Source organism: Pleurodeles waltl, chromosome 7 (assembly GCF_031143425.1).
Source record: "Pleurodeles waltl isolate 20211129_DDA chromosome 7, aPleWal1.hap1.20221129, whole genome shotgun sequence".
Lineage (NCBI taxonomy): Eukaryota > Metazoa > Chordata > Amphibia > Caudata > Salamandridae > Pleurodeles > Pleurodeles waltl.
Genome location: NC_090446.1, coordinates 1361553150 through 1361573230, shown reverse-complemented (window position 1 = coordinate 1361573230; position 20081 = coordinate 1361553150). Strand labels below are relative to the sequence as shown.

The window sequence follows — 20081 nt, the reverse complement described above, 5'->3', positions numbered from 1 at the left end:
CTGTAAGAGTGAGCTGAAGGGGCAGTGAGTGGCTTTATGTGGATTGAAGAGGCCCGAGACGGCTTCAGGATTATGCCGCCCCAGTGTTCAGTGTGCACACATTTAATTGCAGCAGTCGCGCTTTTAAGAGGAGGGCTTTGGGCACCGGCACCTTTTTATTTACAAATTAAGCACTGCCACAAACATCCTTACCACCGCGGGTGTCTATTCCTACAGTTGCATAGCTCGTGGTGTACATTGTTTACTGCAGGGGATGTATGGTTGTCCCTCTGCAAACCAATGAGCAAGCTCTAAAGGAGCAAATACATTTGCTGTCACGGTTGCCCTGGTGTTTCTTCACTCGCGGTCGGTAATGCACAGTTCAGTACAACTATCCTCCTTGTCAGCAGCTGCTCTTCATGCACACAGGTCTAAATTGCTGACAACGAGGCCGCGTCTCCCAAAACTCGCTCCTGCTCTCCCGTCGTGATGAAGCTCTCAAAGCTTTTCCCTCTGGAGCTTTGTATCTTTGCCTCTGTGCCTTAAGAGACTTTAGAGGGAATGCAAATACCTGAGACCGATGCTTTCCACCAAGCATGTGCACTGCAACCGGTGTTAGCCTTCCTTGTTGCTCAGTCTCTTTCACGGCCCCTTAGACCAGGGGCTTTAAAACAACTACCAAATTATACAAGCACAGCAACAAAAAGTGAAATAAATGAAAACATTAAATCCAGTTCTTCCCATCTGGCCATCTTCTTGGTGGCAAATAGTAAAACAGTTGGAAGAACTTCATGCCCAGGTGCTCATAGCCCTGAAGTGATTTTGTTTGCTGTTCATGTTGTAAAATCTTTTCCAGACACTCCACTCTTCTCGAGTGACAGCATCATTGAGCAGCCTGGCCGTTACTTTGACATAGAACAGTCTGTATTGTATGAAATCAATCTCATGCGAGCCTTTTAAAATACAAAAATATGCATTAGTCAACAGTATGATATCTCATTCATGACAAATCACATTGCCATATATGTTTTTATTTATCCTTTAGTGTTAAGCCATTTGCTCAGCCGCCTTACTCCTTACAGCCTGCTGGGCCCCCTCCACCTGTCCCAGGTAAGTCACCTAAGATCTCTTTTCTCCGTAAGTTCTGCTCTTCTCATGCCTCTTTTTCTGTTTCTCATCTTCGTCGTCTCTATCTCCTTCCTTGGGTTTCTTGCCTCCTAGAACAATGTAGAGCCACATGGTTCAGTTGATAGGGGGTAAATGTGCTGTTCGTGACGGAACAGATGTATCCTTAGGGGCTTAGGGCGGCCACGAAGTGAGGCAGAGAGAGGAGGCTGAGGCTCCGTTGATCTTTGGTTTCTTCTTCTTCCCTGTCTTTGACGCAGATGAGTAGTCTGGGGGATTTTGTGTCCAGCTGCTTTACAGGAATGGTATTGTGGCTGGAGCATGTTCTTAGAGGGTGTCCCCTTCTGCACTGTAACCTATAATTGGGGCTGTTCAGAAGTACGGAACCTCTTTGGAAAACTCTTTAAAATGAGCAAGACATTTAAGCCTGGCCGAGGCACCTCAGAAGTGCAAAGGGGGATTGCTGGGATTCGGAATGGATGAAGGAGCCAAAATACTTTCCCCTTAAAGACTATATACAAGACTGACATTAAGCCTGGAAGATTGAACATGCCTCCCTAGGGAGAAACATGATGTCTCCAGACCACTAACAACACATTTACAAGCTGGCCCGTGTGAAGGGCTACCCTGGCACGCTACATACAATACTTTGCCTTATTTTATATTGACCCGGCATGAAATAAATGCATCCATGGCAGATGTGACCTTGGCCAATATATCATGCCTTTGGTTGCATTATGTGTGAAGGACGCGATGGGCATTGAGTTGGTAGCTCTTTGCAGTGCTAAGGTGAGAAAGGATGCATCTCACGTTTTCACCCAAAGTTCAGGGGAGGAGGGTTTAATATAGATGCTCCAGAAAAAGGGGGCGGAGGCATGTAACTCATCTATGTCTTAATTGTACAAAGATGTTTATGTTTCATTTCCAGGTTATAACACCTCTCCAGCAAGCCTGTCTCCGGTCCCCAGCGGCCCCGCTTGGCAGGGGCGCTCCATCGGTACACCCAAACTACGGCTAGTCGAGTTTTCAGCTTTCATGGAGCAGCAAGGCGACCCCGAGTCCGTAAGTGTTTTAGGTCCTGGAATGCCTTCCTTCTAGCTTTGGCTTGACATAGCACCACGCCTGCCAACACGGCAGTCCTGCTGTCACCACATCAGTATATGCGGGCCTGTACGAGAACGGCATGCATGTGATTCTGTATGGACAGGCAGCAAGATCTCATCAATGCTCTATTCAGAATGTAGTAAATAAGGTCACGTTCACCCGTGTGTACATGCTTTTACTTAAGATCTCCAGCGGGACCAGTCTCATTAGAGTCCTACTTCTGGGAGAACCCGAAACTGCTAGAGGCTATTAATCTGAAAGGGAGCAGACAAAATTCAAAAAATAGGTTACTGAAAAGAACAATTTGCCTGAGCTACCATGGCTATTTTTACAATGAACCCTCTCTGCATTTTCTTTTACCCCCTATAACTCTTCCAGTCAGAAAGTAAGAGCCTGGTCAACGGCATCATGAGGCGCTCCTTGGTGATCTCCCCCTTTGCTTATCACACCAACACATTTGATAGTAATCATTTATAGGTTAAAATAGGGCTTTGAGTTTGCTTGGGCCTTCCGGTTCTTGGTCGAAATGAATAAAGACGGACATTGAAACGGGTCCTTCTTGGGCCCTGTATTCATGTCCTTAACTTTATGGGCAAAACCACTGGTCGATTTCTGAAGAATCAGTGTAAAAAGCATTAGGGTAATCTATGTCATCCCTGTTTATATTTCAGATGCTTTACTTAATTTTGTATTCCCTTTGCTTTTGCCAGGATCTTGTGTTGCAGTTTTTTTTTGTTTAACTAGTACTCTTGTATTGTGCACACTTTGAACTGTCTCTCATCCAGGTGTTTGTAACGGGCCATAATGGAGTTGTGGTGGAAGGGAGTGCAAGTTTCTCACAGTGCTTGTCAGTGGGTCACAAAGGTGTTCAGAATACATGGTCATCAAATCCTCGGCCTCTCTTCAAAGCACACAGAGCAATAATTGCTCATGCTAGTTGTTGTGATTCTGTGCCAGTGTGTGGTTAGTGTGGCATTCTGCCTGAATTTTAATGTACATGTTTAAGCCACACACTTAATTATAAAGGCCACGCCCTTTTATGATTCTTCCCCTTTCCTTCTTTTCCATCCCACTTAAAGCCCTAGGGTTTAGGCTCAGGAGTAGAAATAGGGGTCCGATTCACAAAGGTAAACTTAGACCGAAAGTCTAAGTTTGGACCAAACGTCTAACTTAGACCAAATGTCTAACTTTACTGTGAGTCTAACTTAGACCAAATGTCTAACTTTACTGTGAGTAAAGTTAGACCTTAGGTCTAAACTTAGACTTTTGGTCTAAGTTTACCTTTGTGAATTGGACCCAAAGTTTGTGATGACATAGTGAGCTGGCCACCATATTTGTGCTTTAAAAGGCACAAATAAAACTACGTAAAATTAGGACGAAATGATACATTTCTGAGAGGGGACAGATTTGACAGTGAGTTCAAGAAAGGTATATTTTCATCTATTTGCAAGTGGTCATTATTTTGCCTCTAGTTTTTATACTGGATGGCAGTTGAGGCAAAATAGATTACAAAAAAAAACTGCATTACGTTGTAGTTTTAGAAGTGGCCCCTTGATGGCAGTCTTACTCCACTGCTAGTTACAGTGGGTCAGTTTACGTGATTCAGACCATTGACTTCCTAGATGCTGGTTGGTGGATCTTCCATGAGTATGGTAACTAATACTGAGCTGCGGGATGGGATGACCAGTCTTCACCTGGCCTCTAGTTGAAAGTAGCCAGCAGCAATGGGAGAGAGATAACAACCACTGTTAAACTGAGTGGTTTGTATAAAGAAAATCATCATCATGATGAGGGAACTGTATGGCTAACAATAGCTGCCAGTAAAAAAAACAAAATACAACCATAACTTGCATGCCTATAACTCACATCCCCATGCATGACACAAATATGCTTCCATTGTAGGGTCACAATAAAGAAAATGTCTACAACCACACTCTACCCTGTGGTGTATTGCGCTACCCATCTGAAATTGTGCCTCTGCAACCCACACTACTGTATGAAGTGCTAAAAGAATACCTCAGTTCAATGCTCTACAATATCCTTGTTGGTCCTAGGGTTCTGGACCTTCAGCAGTCCGCTGTACAAGCCCTGCACAGAATTGGTCTCTTGGCTTAAGAGAGACAGGCAGACACACATGCGCATAGCACACTCACACACACGTCTGGTGTCTCGGCTCTGTCTTCTCATCTCTCGTCTCCTCTCTTGTCTGGCTCCTCTCTCTTGTCTGCCTCCTCTCCCTTTTCCTCTTTTCTCGCTGGTCTCTCTCTTCTCATCTCCTCACTTCTCCTCTTTCTTGTCCCTCTTCTCCTCTCCTTTCTCTTGTCTCTCCTCTCTTGTCTCTTGCTTGTCTGTATTCTCCTCTCTTGTCTCTCACTTGTCTCACGTCTCTCTCTTCTTTCTCTCTCCTTTCTCTCTTTTCTTTCTCTCCTTTCTCTTTGCTTTCTCTCTTTTCTCTCTTTTCTTTCTCTCTTTTCTACTTTCTTTTTCTCTTTTCTGGCTCCTTTCTTTTCTCTCTCTCGCTTCTGTATTTTCTCTCTTTTCTTTCTATTCTTTCTTTCTCCTTTCTCTTTCCTTTCTCTCTCTTTTGTGGCTCTCTCTCTGTCTTCTGTATTGTCTCTTTTCTTTCTCTCCTTTCTCTTTTCTCTCTTTCCTTTTTCTCTTTTCTTTCTCTCTTTTTCTCCCTCTCTCTTTTCTCTCTGTCTCCCTTTTCTCTCTCTCACCTTGTCACATTATGTTGGATCTCAGCATATGGGCAAACGTCGAAGAGCCAACATCACATGGTAATCTGGAAACTTCGCTACATGGCTTATGTTTTGGGGGTTGGTATGAGTGGATGCTGAGACATCAGCACAGCCCTCTCCCGTGGCCAGGCCTATCAAAGGCTTCTTGGGCAGTGACAGGCCACACCCTTTCTACAGACTCCACACAACCACAGCCACTTATCTTCTCTCACAAAATAACATTTGTCTTTAGGGGTTAGCAGGACTTTTGGACAGAAGGCAGTCCATGAGAAGGAGGCACTTGTGAGCTGTGTAGCATCTGGGGTGAGGTTTCCCTGTCATTGAAGATCCTGGGTTAGTGGATTTTATGTTGTTTTTTCCACTGCCTACCCATGCCCGACAGCCTCAGAACTCAATTAAAATACATTTAGATGCTGTGTATGTTGTGGCTTCTTTTCATCCTACAAGAAACTTTTATTTCATATGGACACCATAATGGTCATGGCCACATTGGCCCTAATGGTAACTAAGTATTGTGTATATAAGTGATGATCAGGCATGGCTAGTGAGTTTTACAGGCGGTAGTAAACCAGAGATGCTGGCTATCATATTTATTGTGACATCATGGCACAGGCATTAGGGTTGACACAACTCTTGGCATATTAGTGGTAAATGAGGTACAAGGGGTACTGATGAGAAGGTCACTGACACTGACGAAGAGCCCCTCTGACAGGATACACTGCCATTCATTTCTTTCCAACAAATTTTATTTGGATGTTGTGATTTTAAACAGTAGTTACAAATATAGTAATCTCCAATTATGACTCTACAGACAGGTAGATCACATGATATAGTATGGTTCAGTTATTGTTTTTAACCATGCATTACTCTAAACTTTGAAGCCAATTATTATCAAATTTAACTTAGTGCATATAACTGGGGAAAGAACAAAAGGATGGGGGAGTCAAGGGGCAAAGTTGGTTGAGAATTACCTTGGAACTGAGAGCGATTCATATGAAGATGTGTAAGTGTGTGAGACAAAACTGTAAAAATTGAGCCTCAGGATGCCACAGGGAAAAAGACTTGGAGTCTAAGGGATATACTTCATATGGGCGGTTATGCCAATCAATAGTTAATAATGTGCAACGACTCTGTGCCTGATTAGGGGGAGGGGTAGTATGCTCTGTCCCATTGTTAATATATTCATTTTGATAGCACCATATCATCTGTGAGGGTATCCTAGTGCTTCTAAGGTCTGAGGCCTTACTCAGAGTCAGGTCTTCAGCCTCTTGGAGGAGGAAGGCCTGATGTGGTATGGGTCCCATTGGGCTGCAAGTTGACGCTTCTGGAGAAGCCTGACCTCCCTACACAGGACAGATCCTTATCTTCTGGTTGTTGAAAGGTCGCCCACCATTTCCATATTGACTCATGCCAGAGACTTCGGGCCCAGAGGCCAATTTCGGCTGTAAGGGTGGAAAGGCTCAAGAGAGGGATTGCTGGGGAACAGGGAATTGCTTTTTTGGTGAAGGTGAGTACATTAGAATAGCAAGGCAGCGCCGCCCAGAGGAAGTGGGGTGATGGTGGAGATGGCGAAAAGAGATGTGAAACATGGTATTCATGTCTTCCTCCCGGAGTGGTAACTGAATTGTAGTGTCCTTTAGGAAAACCCTGTGAGCCACTTACCTAGCCACAGACGTTGTGTAGTAGAGCTCGAAGTCCAAAACCCTCAATCTCCCAGTCATCCAGAAGACAGAGTTTGGTCATTGCAACTCTCCGTCTGCCAGTAAACCAGATCAAGTCACCCAGGATCCGATCTAGGTCCCGAACAAAACATAATGGAGACAAAGCTAATGGTATATTTGCGAAATAATAAAGGAGGTGGGGAACAGTCAACTCTTTTGAAAGGGACCGATCGGGGACAGTGATCTCCAGAACAATATCTGCGAGGAAATGGACGACACCACTGTAGTTTATTTTCATCCTAACAGAGATGTCCGCTTGTATTTATCATTCCTGTTTCACCACACATTCACACCTCAAATAAAAATCATTGTTTCTTATCCGGGATGGTGAATGTCCTAGGAGAGTATGAAGTATTTTTAGACTCCCAACACCCGGCTGTTCCATTTGAAAACGTGTTGTTGACAAAAACTAAAGAGGGGATGCAGGGAAGACATTCTTTATTACCCTGGTTTGCAAAGATACGACAATAAAACAAGTGTAGAAGAATGTAAAACTCTGTAGTTAGATCTTTTACCGTACCATGTTCTATATTTGATGTGGTTTCCTATCAGAGTATGCTATGTAGCAGCACACAGTTGACACAGTTAGGCATCATATGGTCACTGATAGCATGCTTTCTTTTGTTCCTGTACAGTACAACAAACACCTGTTTGTGCACATCAGCCAGTCCAACCCTACATACAGTGATCCCCTCCTGGAGGCGGTCGATGTTCACCAGATCTATGACAAGTTCCCAGAAAAAAAGGGAGGTTTGAAGGAGCTCTACGAGAAGGGCCCACCCAATGCCTTCTTTCTTGTCAAGTTTTGGGTGAGTGTTTTGCTCCACCAGGATGCCGTCTTTATTCTTTTCCTTCTTACTCACACGCTGTACTTTTTACATTTTATTTTCTTCTTTTCTTTTTCCTTCTACAATTCTTTCCTTAAATCTCTCTTGCCTTCCATTGTCTTTGCTTCCTTTCCTCGTTTCTGTCTTTTTCCTCCTTATTATCCATCATTCTTTCCTTTTGTCTTTACCTCTTTTCTTCCTCCTCCCTTCTTTTGTTTTCTTCTTGACGTAGTCTCCCTTTTTTGGTTTTGCTGCTGCCCCACTTTTCATCGCCCATTATCTCCTTTTTTCCATATGTACCTTCTTCCCCTCCACTCCTAGATTCAGGGCCTGATTCTAACTTTGGAGGACGGTGTTAAACCGTCCCAAAAGTGGCGGATATACCACCTACCGTATTACGAGTCCATTATATCCTATGGAACTCGTAATACGGTAGGTGGTATATCCGCCACTTTTGGGACGGTTTAACACCGTCCTCCAAAGTTAGAATCAGGCCCTCAGTGTCTTTGGTGTATCGGCATAATATTCAATCCTCCAGTCTCACCACTTTTTTTGTGTCATTGCCTCTTATTTCTGTACTGTGATAGGCTGACCTCAACACCAGCGTCCAGGATGAGCCTGGCATGTTCTACGGGGTGAGCAGCCAGTACGAGAGCCCAGAGAACATGACCATTACCTGCTCCTCAAAAGTCTGCTCCTTCGGAAAGCAAGTGGTGGAAAAAGTTGAGGTGAGCATGAGATGATAGTGAAAGGTTTGGGCAGTGGGCAAGATGGGTTTGTAGTAGTGAACCGAAAAGCAGTATATATTTCAGATGTGACAAGCTCCCTTTCCCAGCTAAGGTATTGGAAAAATCATCGACAAGCAGCTCATGACCTACCTGCAGCAAAAACAGCTATTTGGCGCCTCCCAATTCGGCTTCTACAGCAGTCACAGCACCAAGACTGTGCTGATCATAGCAACGGATGACATCCATACCCTACTCGATGAGAAGAAACAGCGGCCCTAATCCTCTTTGTCCTTTCGGCAGCCTTCGATACCTTACCCACCATACGGTGATCAAAAGACTCCACCACATCAGCATCCAAGTGGACTAACTCGAATGGATCACCTCCTTCATCATTGGAAGAAACAAGAGGATTCACCTACCTTCTTTCTCCTCCAAACTAGATGACATCACCTGCGGGGTCCCCCAAGGATCATCCCTCAGCCACACTATTTTTAATGCATATATGACCTCACAAGCCAACATTGTCTTTTCCCACAGCCTCAACATAATCTCCTGTGCAGATGACACCCAACTCGTCCTCTCGCTCACCGATGACCCCACCACCACCAAAACCAACTTTCACATATGCATGACAAGCGTTGCCAACTGGATGAAAGAAAACTGCCTACAGCTAAATGCAGACAAGACTGAAGTTTTGATCTAAGGCAAAAGTAGCAACACATAGAATGACTCCTAGTGGCCTCCAGAACTAGGACCCGTACCCACTCCCTCTGAACATGCCAGAAACCTCAGAATCATCATTGACAACAGGCTCCCCAAGGAAACACAGATTAACACTGTCTCTTCGCCTGCTTCTTCATTATACACATGCTGCAGAAGATCTTCAAGTGGCTACCCCCATACACGAGACGCACAGTAACACAGGCCCTCATCATCAGTCGGCTAGACTATGGCAACGCCCTCTACGTAGGAACCGCCTTGCAACTCCTACAAAGACTTTAGAGCATACAGAAAGCTACAGCCAGACTCATCCTTGACCTTCCCCCGATGATCCCACATCACACACTACCTAAGGCACATCCACTGGATCCCCGTGGAGAAGAGGTGCATATTCAAGCTGCAGACCCACACGCACACAAAGCTCTACACAACAAAGGACCTGCCTACATTGACCTTGCCTGAATTTCCACTAGCTGACAAGAAGACGACGGTCCGCCTCCCTATTGCCTGCCCACACTCCACCCACCAAAGCAGAAGTGGAGGAGGGGCCTTCTCCCACATAGCAGCAAACACAGCCTCCCCACGCCTCTCATCTAGAATCCCACAGAGCCCTCAAGACTTGGCTATTCGAATGAGCCGCTGAGACCTGCAGCATCAGGATACCCTCAAGGTTGATTAGTCACGCTTTACAAATCCTGTTTCGTGAAGGTAGGCTAAGTTCATCACAGGATATATGAAATCACAATGGGTGGAATCTGTATGTTACCTTATGCAAGTACTTTTAGAGAAGATATGGGGCTGAAGGAAAGGGGAAGACGTTCTGACTGTTTCAGCCCAATCCCTAATGGCACAACTTCCCCATGAGACCATTTAATTCCTAAGACTCATGACTGCTAGGTCAGTATGGTTGCCACCCAGAGCTACAGAACGGAAAGTTCATATTTCTATTCTATTGGCCCTCTTTACCAGAATGTCTTGTGCATCATCATTCACAAGTGCTCAAATAGAGGCTTACCAATGTGTAATCCCTTATTCATTATTTAAGATTCCATTAAACAGTAGAGGTTAATTACAAGAAATGCTAACATTCCTGGGTGGGTATCTAGGAGGTGGGATAAGTTGTCACCTCCAAAGAATACACTAATTTGGCTGTGAGGGATCGAAGCCGCCATAAGCTTTTTGCTATCACTGTATTTCAGTCAAAATGCAGCATCATGCTGTTTGTGGATACTCCTACACTGCTGTCAGTGGGACTGTTTTAAACATGTCGGTCATTCTTGTTGCAAGCAAATAACTGTCCCTTTTTCATGTCTGGATATAGAAATCCTTCTGTCTCATTTGAGTGGAGTGCATAAACTATAAGTATATATTAGCTGAAAAGTTGCACAAACTGGTTTTCCATATGCACAATATGTGGAGTGAGCTTCAGGCCAGCCTCCTAGTCATTATTGGATGTCATAATGGCGTTTCTTAAATCCCTGTTCCTTATTCAGTGATTGTCTCTCTTCTTATGTTTGTCATGCCCGTGGTGTATTTTTTTTCTTAACATGTTTTCCTACCAGGATGACTTGTATTCCTCCAGTGTTTGTCATCAGGGAATTTTTTGTGTGTGTTTTAGAATGACAGTGGGATAAAGTTTTCCTTATTTTATCGCGTGTCTGCTCGTTCGCCCTCATATCACCGTCCGTGCGTTCTCTGTTCCTCCTTCTCCCACATTCCCACTTATCTGTTGCTCCCCTGCCCATCCGCTTCACTCTCCCTGATTTTATTTTTAAATTATTCTTTTTTTGGAAAATTGTAACATTGTTTCCCAGAGCCTGTCAGCTACTAATTGCTAAAAGGTTGCTGCACATACAATTTCTAATTTACTGGTTGAAAGTGGCTTCGGCTATCTTGGATGGTAAATTAAACTTCTAAAAATATGCTTAAGTCCCTATTATAGCATCACCATGCATGTGCATGCATGGGTGGCTTTTTGGGATGCTTTTTTCTCACAGTGTAAAAGAAAAAACATTCCAGGGTGGCAGCCTGTGCACACGCCTGCACATACATCGTGAAGCTTTATTGCCCATTTTGCCAATCTTTGTTCATTGTAACCTAGCTGTTTTTTTGCATGTCTCATAACTAAAATATTCATGAGGCAACCAGATTTTGAAAGCTGGTGTTACAACACAGTAAACTAAAGGTGATTCGACTAAGCTGAACTGAGGATTGTTGCAAAGAAAAGATACTGTTTATCAAACCAGTGCATTTCAGGGGACTATTTAATGTGGGTAGCTCCTTTGACATCCATTTTGTGGTGCTAGCCTCAGTGGGAGGAATGCAAGAGAGGTCTCGCAGTCGCCATTACTTGTGGTGGGAATTCAGCAGACGCTGTCGCCATGTGGGGCAGGGAGGAGAAGTGTTTCCTAAGCATATGTTGTCTTCTCCTCACCTCCACTGTATCTTCTTTATCATTACAGACCGAATATGCACGGTTTGAAAATGGACGCTTTCTGTACCGCATTCATCGTTCACCCATGTGTGAATATCTCATCAACTTCGTTCACAAGCTGAAACAGCTGCCTGAGAAGTACATGATGAACAGTGTACTGGAGAACTTCACCATCCTCCAGGTGAGAAAGACCAGGAGGGTACTGCTGGGAGAGAGGAGTAGGGGGCCAAGGGATATTAAAGGAGGGTATAAAAGTGGATGGTAGAAGCAGAAGACAAATTAGTTCAAGGTAAGAGAAATAGAAATGAGTAGTAGTTGAAGGGAGCAAGACCGGGCTTGGGGAAACAGAGGAGAAAAGTATAAGAAAGGGTAAGAGATGTTGGAATGGAAGAGGAGAGAAGAATGGCATGGGAGAATGGCATAGGCAGAGGAAATCTTAAGGGAACAAGTGAGCGGAGAGGGTGGTAGACATTTAAGGTAGTGACTATGGACTGATAAGACAAGTAGGAGAGGGGAATAAACGTGGAGGGTATGGAAGATGGGGTGATGTATAGGAAGGGGTAAATAATAAGGGCAATGAAAGGGGACCAAAGAAGTGGCGCACAAAGGGATGAAAGGTAGATCGATGGGATGGATTTAAAGAAGTAGTGAGGGGCACAAGAGGGAGGGGGAAAAGAAGGAATGAGAAATGCAAAGGGAAAGAAGTCAAGTAGAAGGGCATGAGAGGAAGGGTGGGACTGGAGGTAAACATGTGGGAGTGGTGAGATATAGGGATAAGGGGATAACGGAATTGAATAAGACCACATTCAGGGAAGGATAGTGAAAAGTTATGGAAAGGATGTAGAGGAAAATGACAAAGAAAGAGTCAAATAAAGGGATAGGGAATGGGTGGAAGAGACCATCGTTCTAATAGAAAGGTTGGCTGTCAAAAAAGCATTAGTTGTCGTCTTCTGCTATCTCCTGAAGTGGATGAATAATTGACCATAAAAATCTATAAATGTGACTCGATTCAAAGTGGTTTGGGAAAGCAAAACCCTTGCTTCTCCCCTAATGGACAGACAGCAGTAACTGGGGAGATGAGGAGAGATGATGCAATGAGGGATAGTTAGAGAGGGATACGATGGAAGCAAGTGTTTCTACGATAAAATCAGAAGAATGATTCTCCCACTGTTGCTCCTCCATTTGCTTTGTCTCTTCACAGATATGTGCTTGTCTCTGCACCCTCTCCTAACTCCACCGCCCTGTCTTGCCTGAACTTTATCACTGTTAGCTCCTTTCTTTCTCATCTTTTTTCATCTCCACCAGTATTTCTTTGTTTGACGCTTTCTCAGTTATTGTACGTAGAAGAAATCTGATAATCAGTGCATACTTACTTGCTCTTTACAGGTGGTCACCAACCGCGATACCCAGGAGCTGCTTCTCTGCATAGCCTACGTCTTCGAGGTATCAACAAGTGAGCACGGTGCTCAGCATCACATCTACCGGTTGGTGAAAGACTGAGCAAGAGGACCTCTTGCCCTCCACTATGGACAAGGCCCTCTGTGGGACTGGATGTCCTCCAATAGAGGAACCTTCCAAAACGCCCCCTCCAGGGAGCCATGTGCAAAGCTACGAGAGAGGGGGAGACAGGAAATACCCCCACCTCGGCCAAACCTTTTCTGTGGTACTTAGGAGCCAAAAAGTATATATATAGATATATATATATAAATATGAGTATATTAAGTAGGGAGATCCCAGGACTGCACAAAGACTTCAAAACAAACCAAACAACAGCCACCTGGCTTTTGTGGAGGGGCTGATGGCAGAGGTGCCTTATGGTTATATCGGGCCTTATGCGAAATTAAAACACAACCACTGCGAGCAGACTAGAGGGAGGATCTTACCGGAGGACAATGATCGAAAGAGGCCAGGTTGAAAGAAGTAGCACATTTTTCCAGCTGATGTCCGGATGTACCCGTTGTTGGTCTGCTTTCCAAATATTGATTATCACATAATGCAATGGAAATGCTTAAGTCAAGTGCTTCTTAACTAATGCAGTTATTCAGCTCCTTGGAGGAGGTCCTCACGTTCTAACTCACTTTGGCTTTGCAAAAGGGACCAACTAATATCTGTCCCACCTTGCTGCTCAAGAAGCTGTCCTGCCTGAACCGCAGGGTCACTTATCCTTAGTTTCAGGTAATAAGGATCCCCAGGCTAGTTATCTAGCCATTTTCATCGGGCATAGCTAATAAACCATATTAGCAGCTCCACTGTCCTTTCTGTGGCCTAACAAAACCCTAGTTCTCAAAATCACTGGGATCTGGTGTTTTTATTTTTTTTCTCAAGAAGGCCTTAAAAGACTTGCCAGTATTTCTTAGTTGGGCCTCATGGAGGTGTGCAGTCTGTGAAGTAGCTGCAGTGATTTATTTTCTTACGCCTGACTTGCTTTTTCACATGAACACACTGTTTTTTGTACCTCTGCACTGGAGTGTTCTGGAATAATAGCTCTGTTTTATCAAAAGCAGGCTTGCACACCCCGTAGGGACTCGGGGGTTGTTGGCCAAACTGCACACCTGTAAAAAGTTTGCCCCGTTTGTTTTGTGTGTCAGATTTGCAGATTCACCCCGTGCTGGTGTTCTGTATATCCATCTACAACTTCTGTGAATGGCAGCATTCTGGAAACTGTGGTTGAAAGCTCCTCATAACAATATAAAAGTGGTACCATTATCTTCTACTAATACTGTCTGTTTTGGGGAAAAGATAAAAATAGAAATATATATATGTATATATATATCTCCCAGAAGGCTTTGGTATTGAATATGAGAGTGAAAATGGCGTGTAGTGCAGCCACTCCTTTGGAACCCCAGGATCACCAGCGCATGAGGCCAGCCTGGTCCCATTCCGGGTCCTATCAAAAAGCATAAAACGTTCTTCTTTTGTAGAATCACTGTACTGTTTTCCAGAAGACTTGGGGACGGTTATGCCTTCGTGCCAGATTTGGACAAGTTCCTTCAAGTTGTGCCTTCAGTTTACCAGTTGAAGCAACGCTCTTCATACGCATCTCACAGTTGGTGCCTAAAAAAGTTAATTTTGTTTTTCACTCTTTATTTGTATTTTTTTGTCATAAAAAAGCCAAATGATGCGCCCCTGTGTGGATGTGATATTTTGTTATGAGAATGATAATAAAAACATGAAGTGTACTTACCAAAACTAGAAGCCACTGTAATGCTTTTGATGGGCCCTGTTCCTTCCTCCTCTTAGTTTACTATTCAATCCTAGCTCTAGTCGCTGCAACACCACCATCACTAACTCTTCTCCATTTTTGTTTTGTTGTTACTTCACCCTGAGCAATCCTTGATTGGCTGAACCTCTGCTTCTGTGTTATGGGGCTCTCTGGAATAAAAGTGAATGGGAGCAGGGGGAGTCACCTAAAGTTAGGTTGATTGATTGGTTACACTTATTACATGCTCACCGCCCCTAGGTTCGTTGGTACACTTATTTCCAGACTGGGTAATGACTCAGAAAAGCTGATAGAGACACCATTGACTGCCCTGGTACCAAGAAAAGTGGGAATATGAGAGGGGTGGTGGGGCACCAGAAGATTATACCACTTAGCACACCAGTCTCTTTCCATCATAACCTTCTGGGAAGTAACACACACATCTTGTGCACTTTGACCTATATCACCACGTCCTTTTTCCAATCTTCTTCCTATTAAAACTCCAGAAAGTCTCTTTTTTTTCTCCCCTGAGCTCCGTTATCCTACTGTGTTTGCTTCTTTCGCAATTTTTAGGCAGGGATAATGTTTTCCTGTCCCTGGTTTCAAGCGGTTTATTATGGGAAGCTAATTGACAGACTGTTTTCAGTGTATATCGGAGTACTGCGATTGTGAACTCATCTTTGTTAGTACATAAATTATTTTATGATATGTCAGGTGTTTCAATATATCATGTCTTTTACACGTTGCACTGTAACATGCTATGCAGAAAGTAACACAAAATTACGGGATGAGTTTGGGTAAGGATACAGGAAATAAACGTTTGCAGCATGGACATCCTCTAGGTTCCCATACTTTGCATATCCCACCATCTAGTGGTTGGTGTCGGAAAGTGCTACTTGTTTGTGCTTTAGCATTTTTAGGTTGAGCGTAAGTGTTTGACCTGGTGTATACTTAAATATACCTACACTGTGTGTTAAAGTGATTTAATTTGTTGGTTGCAGTGTCCTTTAAAAATTCTTGCTCGCTAGTGGTTTGTTCTGCCTATTTCTCCCTTTTTCTGTTTCAGAGCAGTGACCAACTACTATATTTTCAACTTTAGTTTCTTTATCTGTTGCTGTGAGAGACTATTTTTTTTTTTTTACATTTCTTTGGTGCTCCCCTTTCACTGTGTGTGTACAGTTTTAGACTGGTAGCTGCATGCGTTTTATTGCATCATTCCGTTCCTCATGCCCCTTCCCATGTTGCTGACATTTGTTTTGGCTTTATTCCAGTGCTGTCCTCCTCCCCGCTTCCTAAAATAAGCTTATTTTACTCAACAAACGGCTCCTAAAATAAGCTTATTTTACTAAACAAACACCATATGCCCTTGCATTGCATCACAGAGATTCTCTTTCTCCAGGGCCCCTCCCTTCCAACACTCATGACATATCATGGCATTACTTATCTCCTTTATTGAGGCCATAAGTCCTCTCAGGCTGCTCTGCTAACTTCATCAGAGCTTTGTTGAAATGCAAGGCAAAAATGCTTGTTGTATTTATTACTCTTAATCACTGTTAGGAAGGCATTATATATTTTCTTTGGCCATCCTATAAATCAATAGTACTTCACTCACTATTTCATGACAGAAACGCAAACTAGGCCTCCCATAACTATTTTCACTAAACAACTGTGAGACTAAATAGGAATTGCAGGAGATCTTAACAACTTGCAACAGGATGCAGTCAAATTATGAAGCAGTTTGCACGAATGGATCAAGATAGCTCTGTCCATCTGTGGTTTTATGAGAATTGAACAAAGACAACACCTCTGAATATCACATATTGTTACACTAAAAATCTAAATATGGTCTTTGGAAAATCACTTAAAGTATAAATATTAGCTGTTTTTATATTTTTGGCTTTTGTTTACAGGTTGCAATGCAGTACGTCCACTCGATAGAGCTATTGCCATGCAAACAGACCTTTTGCTTTCTAGTTTACTAAATAGGTATTGTATGTTGGATTTCAAAGCCCTCTGGGCTTGTCAGTTATGTCTTGGAAGAAAACCCACAATAGCAGTGTTAGTAATGTTTTTTGACACCGCTGTATCATATTCGACCCAAATTTAAACAAAAGTCTTTGGCAAACTTATTTTGTGACTGAAACTAAACGTGATTGAAGCCAACGTGATTGAAGCCGGAACCACTGTGCGGCAAGGGAAAACCAAATTATGTGGGAGGATTGAGCACATTATATAGCAATGAAAGACAAATTGTTTGCCTTTATGCAGTAAAGGCAAATTAAAACAATTATTATCCGCATATTTTTACACATAACCCATATTGATACAAAAAGAAGCAGTTTTTAATTAACAAAAAAAAATACACACGTATGTAAAGAAGGAAAGCTATATACTTTCAGCAGAGTGTGGCCAAGTAGTTGTTCACAAGTGATAATGTGGTGCCCTCATGGTGGCGTTGTGCGACAATGACGTTTGCCAGCTGTCTGCAAGGCTTTAATGTAGGACTAACTTTGCGTTTTAAAGGTAATGAATGTAATTGGTTTGGAGCATCAATGCAAAAACATGTTTGTGTTAACTGTTTTCACTCTTTATATAGTAGAGGTGGGCGAGGTGCAGGAAGCTCATGCCAGAGTCCAGCCTGGTGCTGGCTCAGCTCGAGGTCCTGTTAAAACCTCAACCCCACAATGAGCCGAGCTTTACTGTGGCTTCTGCCTGCCATCTGCTCTCTACTCTCATGCACAAAGATGCAAAAACAAAGCATTAACATTTGACATAACAAGGAAAGACAAATTGCCATTCAGTGTCTGATTTGTACAAAGGGACATTAGAATACCTGGACTAATTGTGGCTTCCTCACTTAACCAAATTGTGTGATCTTAGGAAAATATTTTATTTTGCATCTTCATACATGCAAGTTCAGAATATCGGCTGTACAAAAACCTATTGTATTTGAATTCATAGACTAGACCTGTCTTTCCTCTTAGTTCACTAATGGCACTGTTGTCAGGGTGGTGGCGGGAGCAGGAATAGTTCTAAGCTCATGTTTAAGATCCATCACTTTTAATAAGTACTTTTCAGTGCAGTGCTGTAATGTGACATATTAATGTGAAAGCTTCCACATGTTAAAAATAAGGCCTTTTTAGGGTCGAGCCTGTGTTGCATGCGCTCGCGCATGCGTATCGCAGCGAGACGCTTTAGTTATTAGAAAAGGGCTCGGAGCCCTGTCGACGTCAGGTCAGTGTGTTCATTGGTGCATGGGCTTGCCTAGTAAAATCTGCTTGCTTTCATTAGTGGAAGGCATGCACACGTCATGCCTTTTTCGATGGTTAGCCCTCCTCGAGGGCAGCGACCAAGTACAGAAAACATGCGAGGCTCGCTGTTTTCTGTCGGATCGTGGACTACTTTTTCTCTATTTTCCTAGCGCTATTTCGCTTGGCAGAAGTCGAGCGCTTTACACAGTTAATTTCACTTTTTCGGGTTAGGTGCATAGAAGCACTTTTGCTGATAGATGAAAAGTCGGGTTAGGAGTTTACAACACGATCAGCTCTAACATGAGCAAACGCGAGACCCGTTGCATTGCAAATGCTTGTTTGAATTTTGAAGAGGCTTTATCATAATTTACGTGTTATTTGTTGTACGGTTAAAATTGCAAACATTTTCAGGGCTTGGCTCGTGTAGGGTCTCTTAGAGCCACGCCTGACTGTTGGCTTGGCTCACCCTGTGCATTTCTTGGCTCACCAACTGCTATTACACAGTAAATTTGTAAGTATGTATTAGTTGACGATACGGTACCGAAGTTGCCCACATATATTTATTTATTCCTGGCAAGTTTGGTGCAGATTCATCAGGGCGCGGTGTCAAAGTTATTGCAAGGGTTCCCAAATATTTTATTTCTTCCCCATGAAAGTTGTCATACGTGACTCTATGAAAAACTTAAGAACTAGAATAGTTGAGTAAAATAAAAAACAAATCTACAGAATATAGTGGGTTTTTTTTTTAACATCTTTTTTTATTATTTACTGTACAGATACTTGACAATAGATTCTACTATTTTAGTGACAGGATTTATCTGATCTGTGATAACGTGATACATTAACAACAACTTAGGTCTATTTACATCTCTCAGGATTCATCTTCTTTTGTACACAGCTGAATCAGGAATTGTAGGTGGTGCTATGGACAACAGTTTTGACGGTATCAGTTTCCCATTTTTCCACATTTCGAGTGTGACAGTGGGGTATTGTGTAATATTGCCTGCTATAATGTGTGCTCCGACTGTGGGTTTGTTACTTCCTTGTGGAACGCATGAGGTCTGGTCTGTTCCCCATTATGTCCGGTGTTGTGGGTGCACGATCCCGCAGTGTGTTTAGGGCCCGTTGGCATTCCCCCCATAACTCTGCCATTTGAACCCTTGCTGTATGCTGGGTCAATATCAGTCTGTTTATGCATTCACAATGGGTGTATTCTGTGTGATTATTTTCCCATGTGTGCAGGGCCTCCTCCCACAGTCTTAAGTTATTATCGGGGTTCATGGTGGACTCTCGTAATTTTTGACCTCCAACTTAGTGACAAATGTTTCCCAAGCATCGCTTCCAGTGTGTGTCTGACCTCTGTCTAGTAACCTACTTAGTACTTGATGCTCTGTTCGCGCCCAGCGCAATGTCAAGGCCCGCTTTCAATTCTGGTGCTTTAGGGACTTTCCAGTTCATTGCAATCAATCTTTTGTACATTATGAGTGCTGGTCTGCAAACCTATGGATGTATCTATGCTTTTTTTTCCCTTATCCTAACACCCAATAAGCAGGATCTGGGGTCCAGCGGGAGTAAATGGTCCGTTATCTCTGAGATGTCAGCCACTACTCCCCGCCACACCACCTCCAGGGGACCACACTCCCAAACCATGTGATAGAAATGGGCTGACGGGGAACGGCAGCGAGGGCAGAGAGGGTCAGACCCAGGGAACATGCGTCTCAGCTGAGCAGGTGAGAGGTAAGTCTGGTGTGTATAATTGAATTGGGTGTACCGGAACCTGGGGTTTCTTGACACCCTTCGAGTGTGATATAGGGCCTGCGACCTGTCCTCAGGTGAGTGCTGCTTTGGTAGAACCGCCTTCCATCGACCCCTTACATTCTCCAATCCAGTTTCGGGGAATCTATTTAAAACTTTATAGAGATTTGTTATGACTTTAGTTTGATAGTCATATAGCAACCTATGGTGTAGTGCGGGGGCGATAGTTGGTTCCCAATCGCCTGATGACCACGCCTTCTTAATTAAGTGGCATATAGAATATTATGCTATAAATTGCCCTGATCCCACTGACGTAAGGTCTTTTATGGATTCAAATGACATTAATACGCCTTCCTCAAAGCAATCTCCTACCGTTAATATCTCTGCCTCTGCCCAAGCAGCAGTAGAGGACATTCCAGACATATTACCCCTTCCCGGGATTTGCCCTAGGGGAATAAAGGGAGAGTATGGGGACCCCATGCGGCCCTCTTGTATAT

The 20081-nt window shown here is 43.4% G+C and overlaps 1 protein-coding gene across 6 annotated transcripts in view; it reads left to right on the top strand.

Moving 5' to 3' along the window:
• Positions 1 to 14568, top strand: part of TEAD2 (TEA domain transcription factor 2) — a 141003-nt gene extending 126435 nt beyond the window's left edge. For all 6 annotated transcript variants that reach the window (XM_069200813.1, XM_069200812.1, XM_069200811.1 and 3 more), the window contains 6 exons: positions 1025 to 1089; positions 2033 to 2166; positions 7306 to 7479; positions 8085 to 8225; positions 11408 to 11560; positions 12766 to 14568. In XM_069200813.1, the coding sequence (XP_069056914.1) occupies positions 1025 to 1089; positions 2033 to 2166; positions 7306 to 7479; positions 8085 to 8225; positions 11408 to 11560; positions 12766 to 12879 (781 nt within the window). In that variant the 3' untranslated portion in view covers positions 12880 to 14568. The remainder of the gene's footprint in view (positions 1 to 1024; positions 1090 to 2032; positions 2167 to 7305; positions 7480 to 8084; positions 8226 to 11407; positions 11561 to 12765) is intronic.
• Positions 14569 to 20081: the final 5513 nt, after the last annotated feature.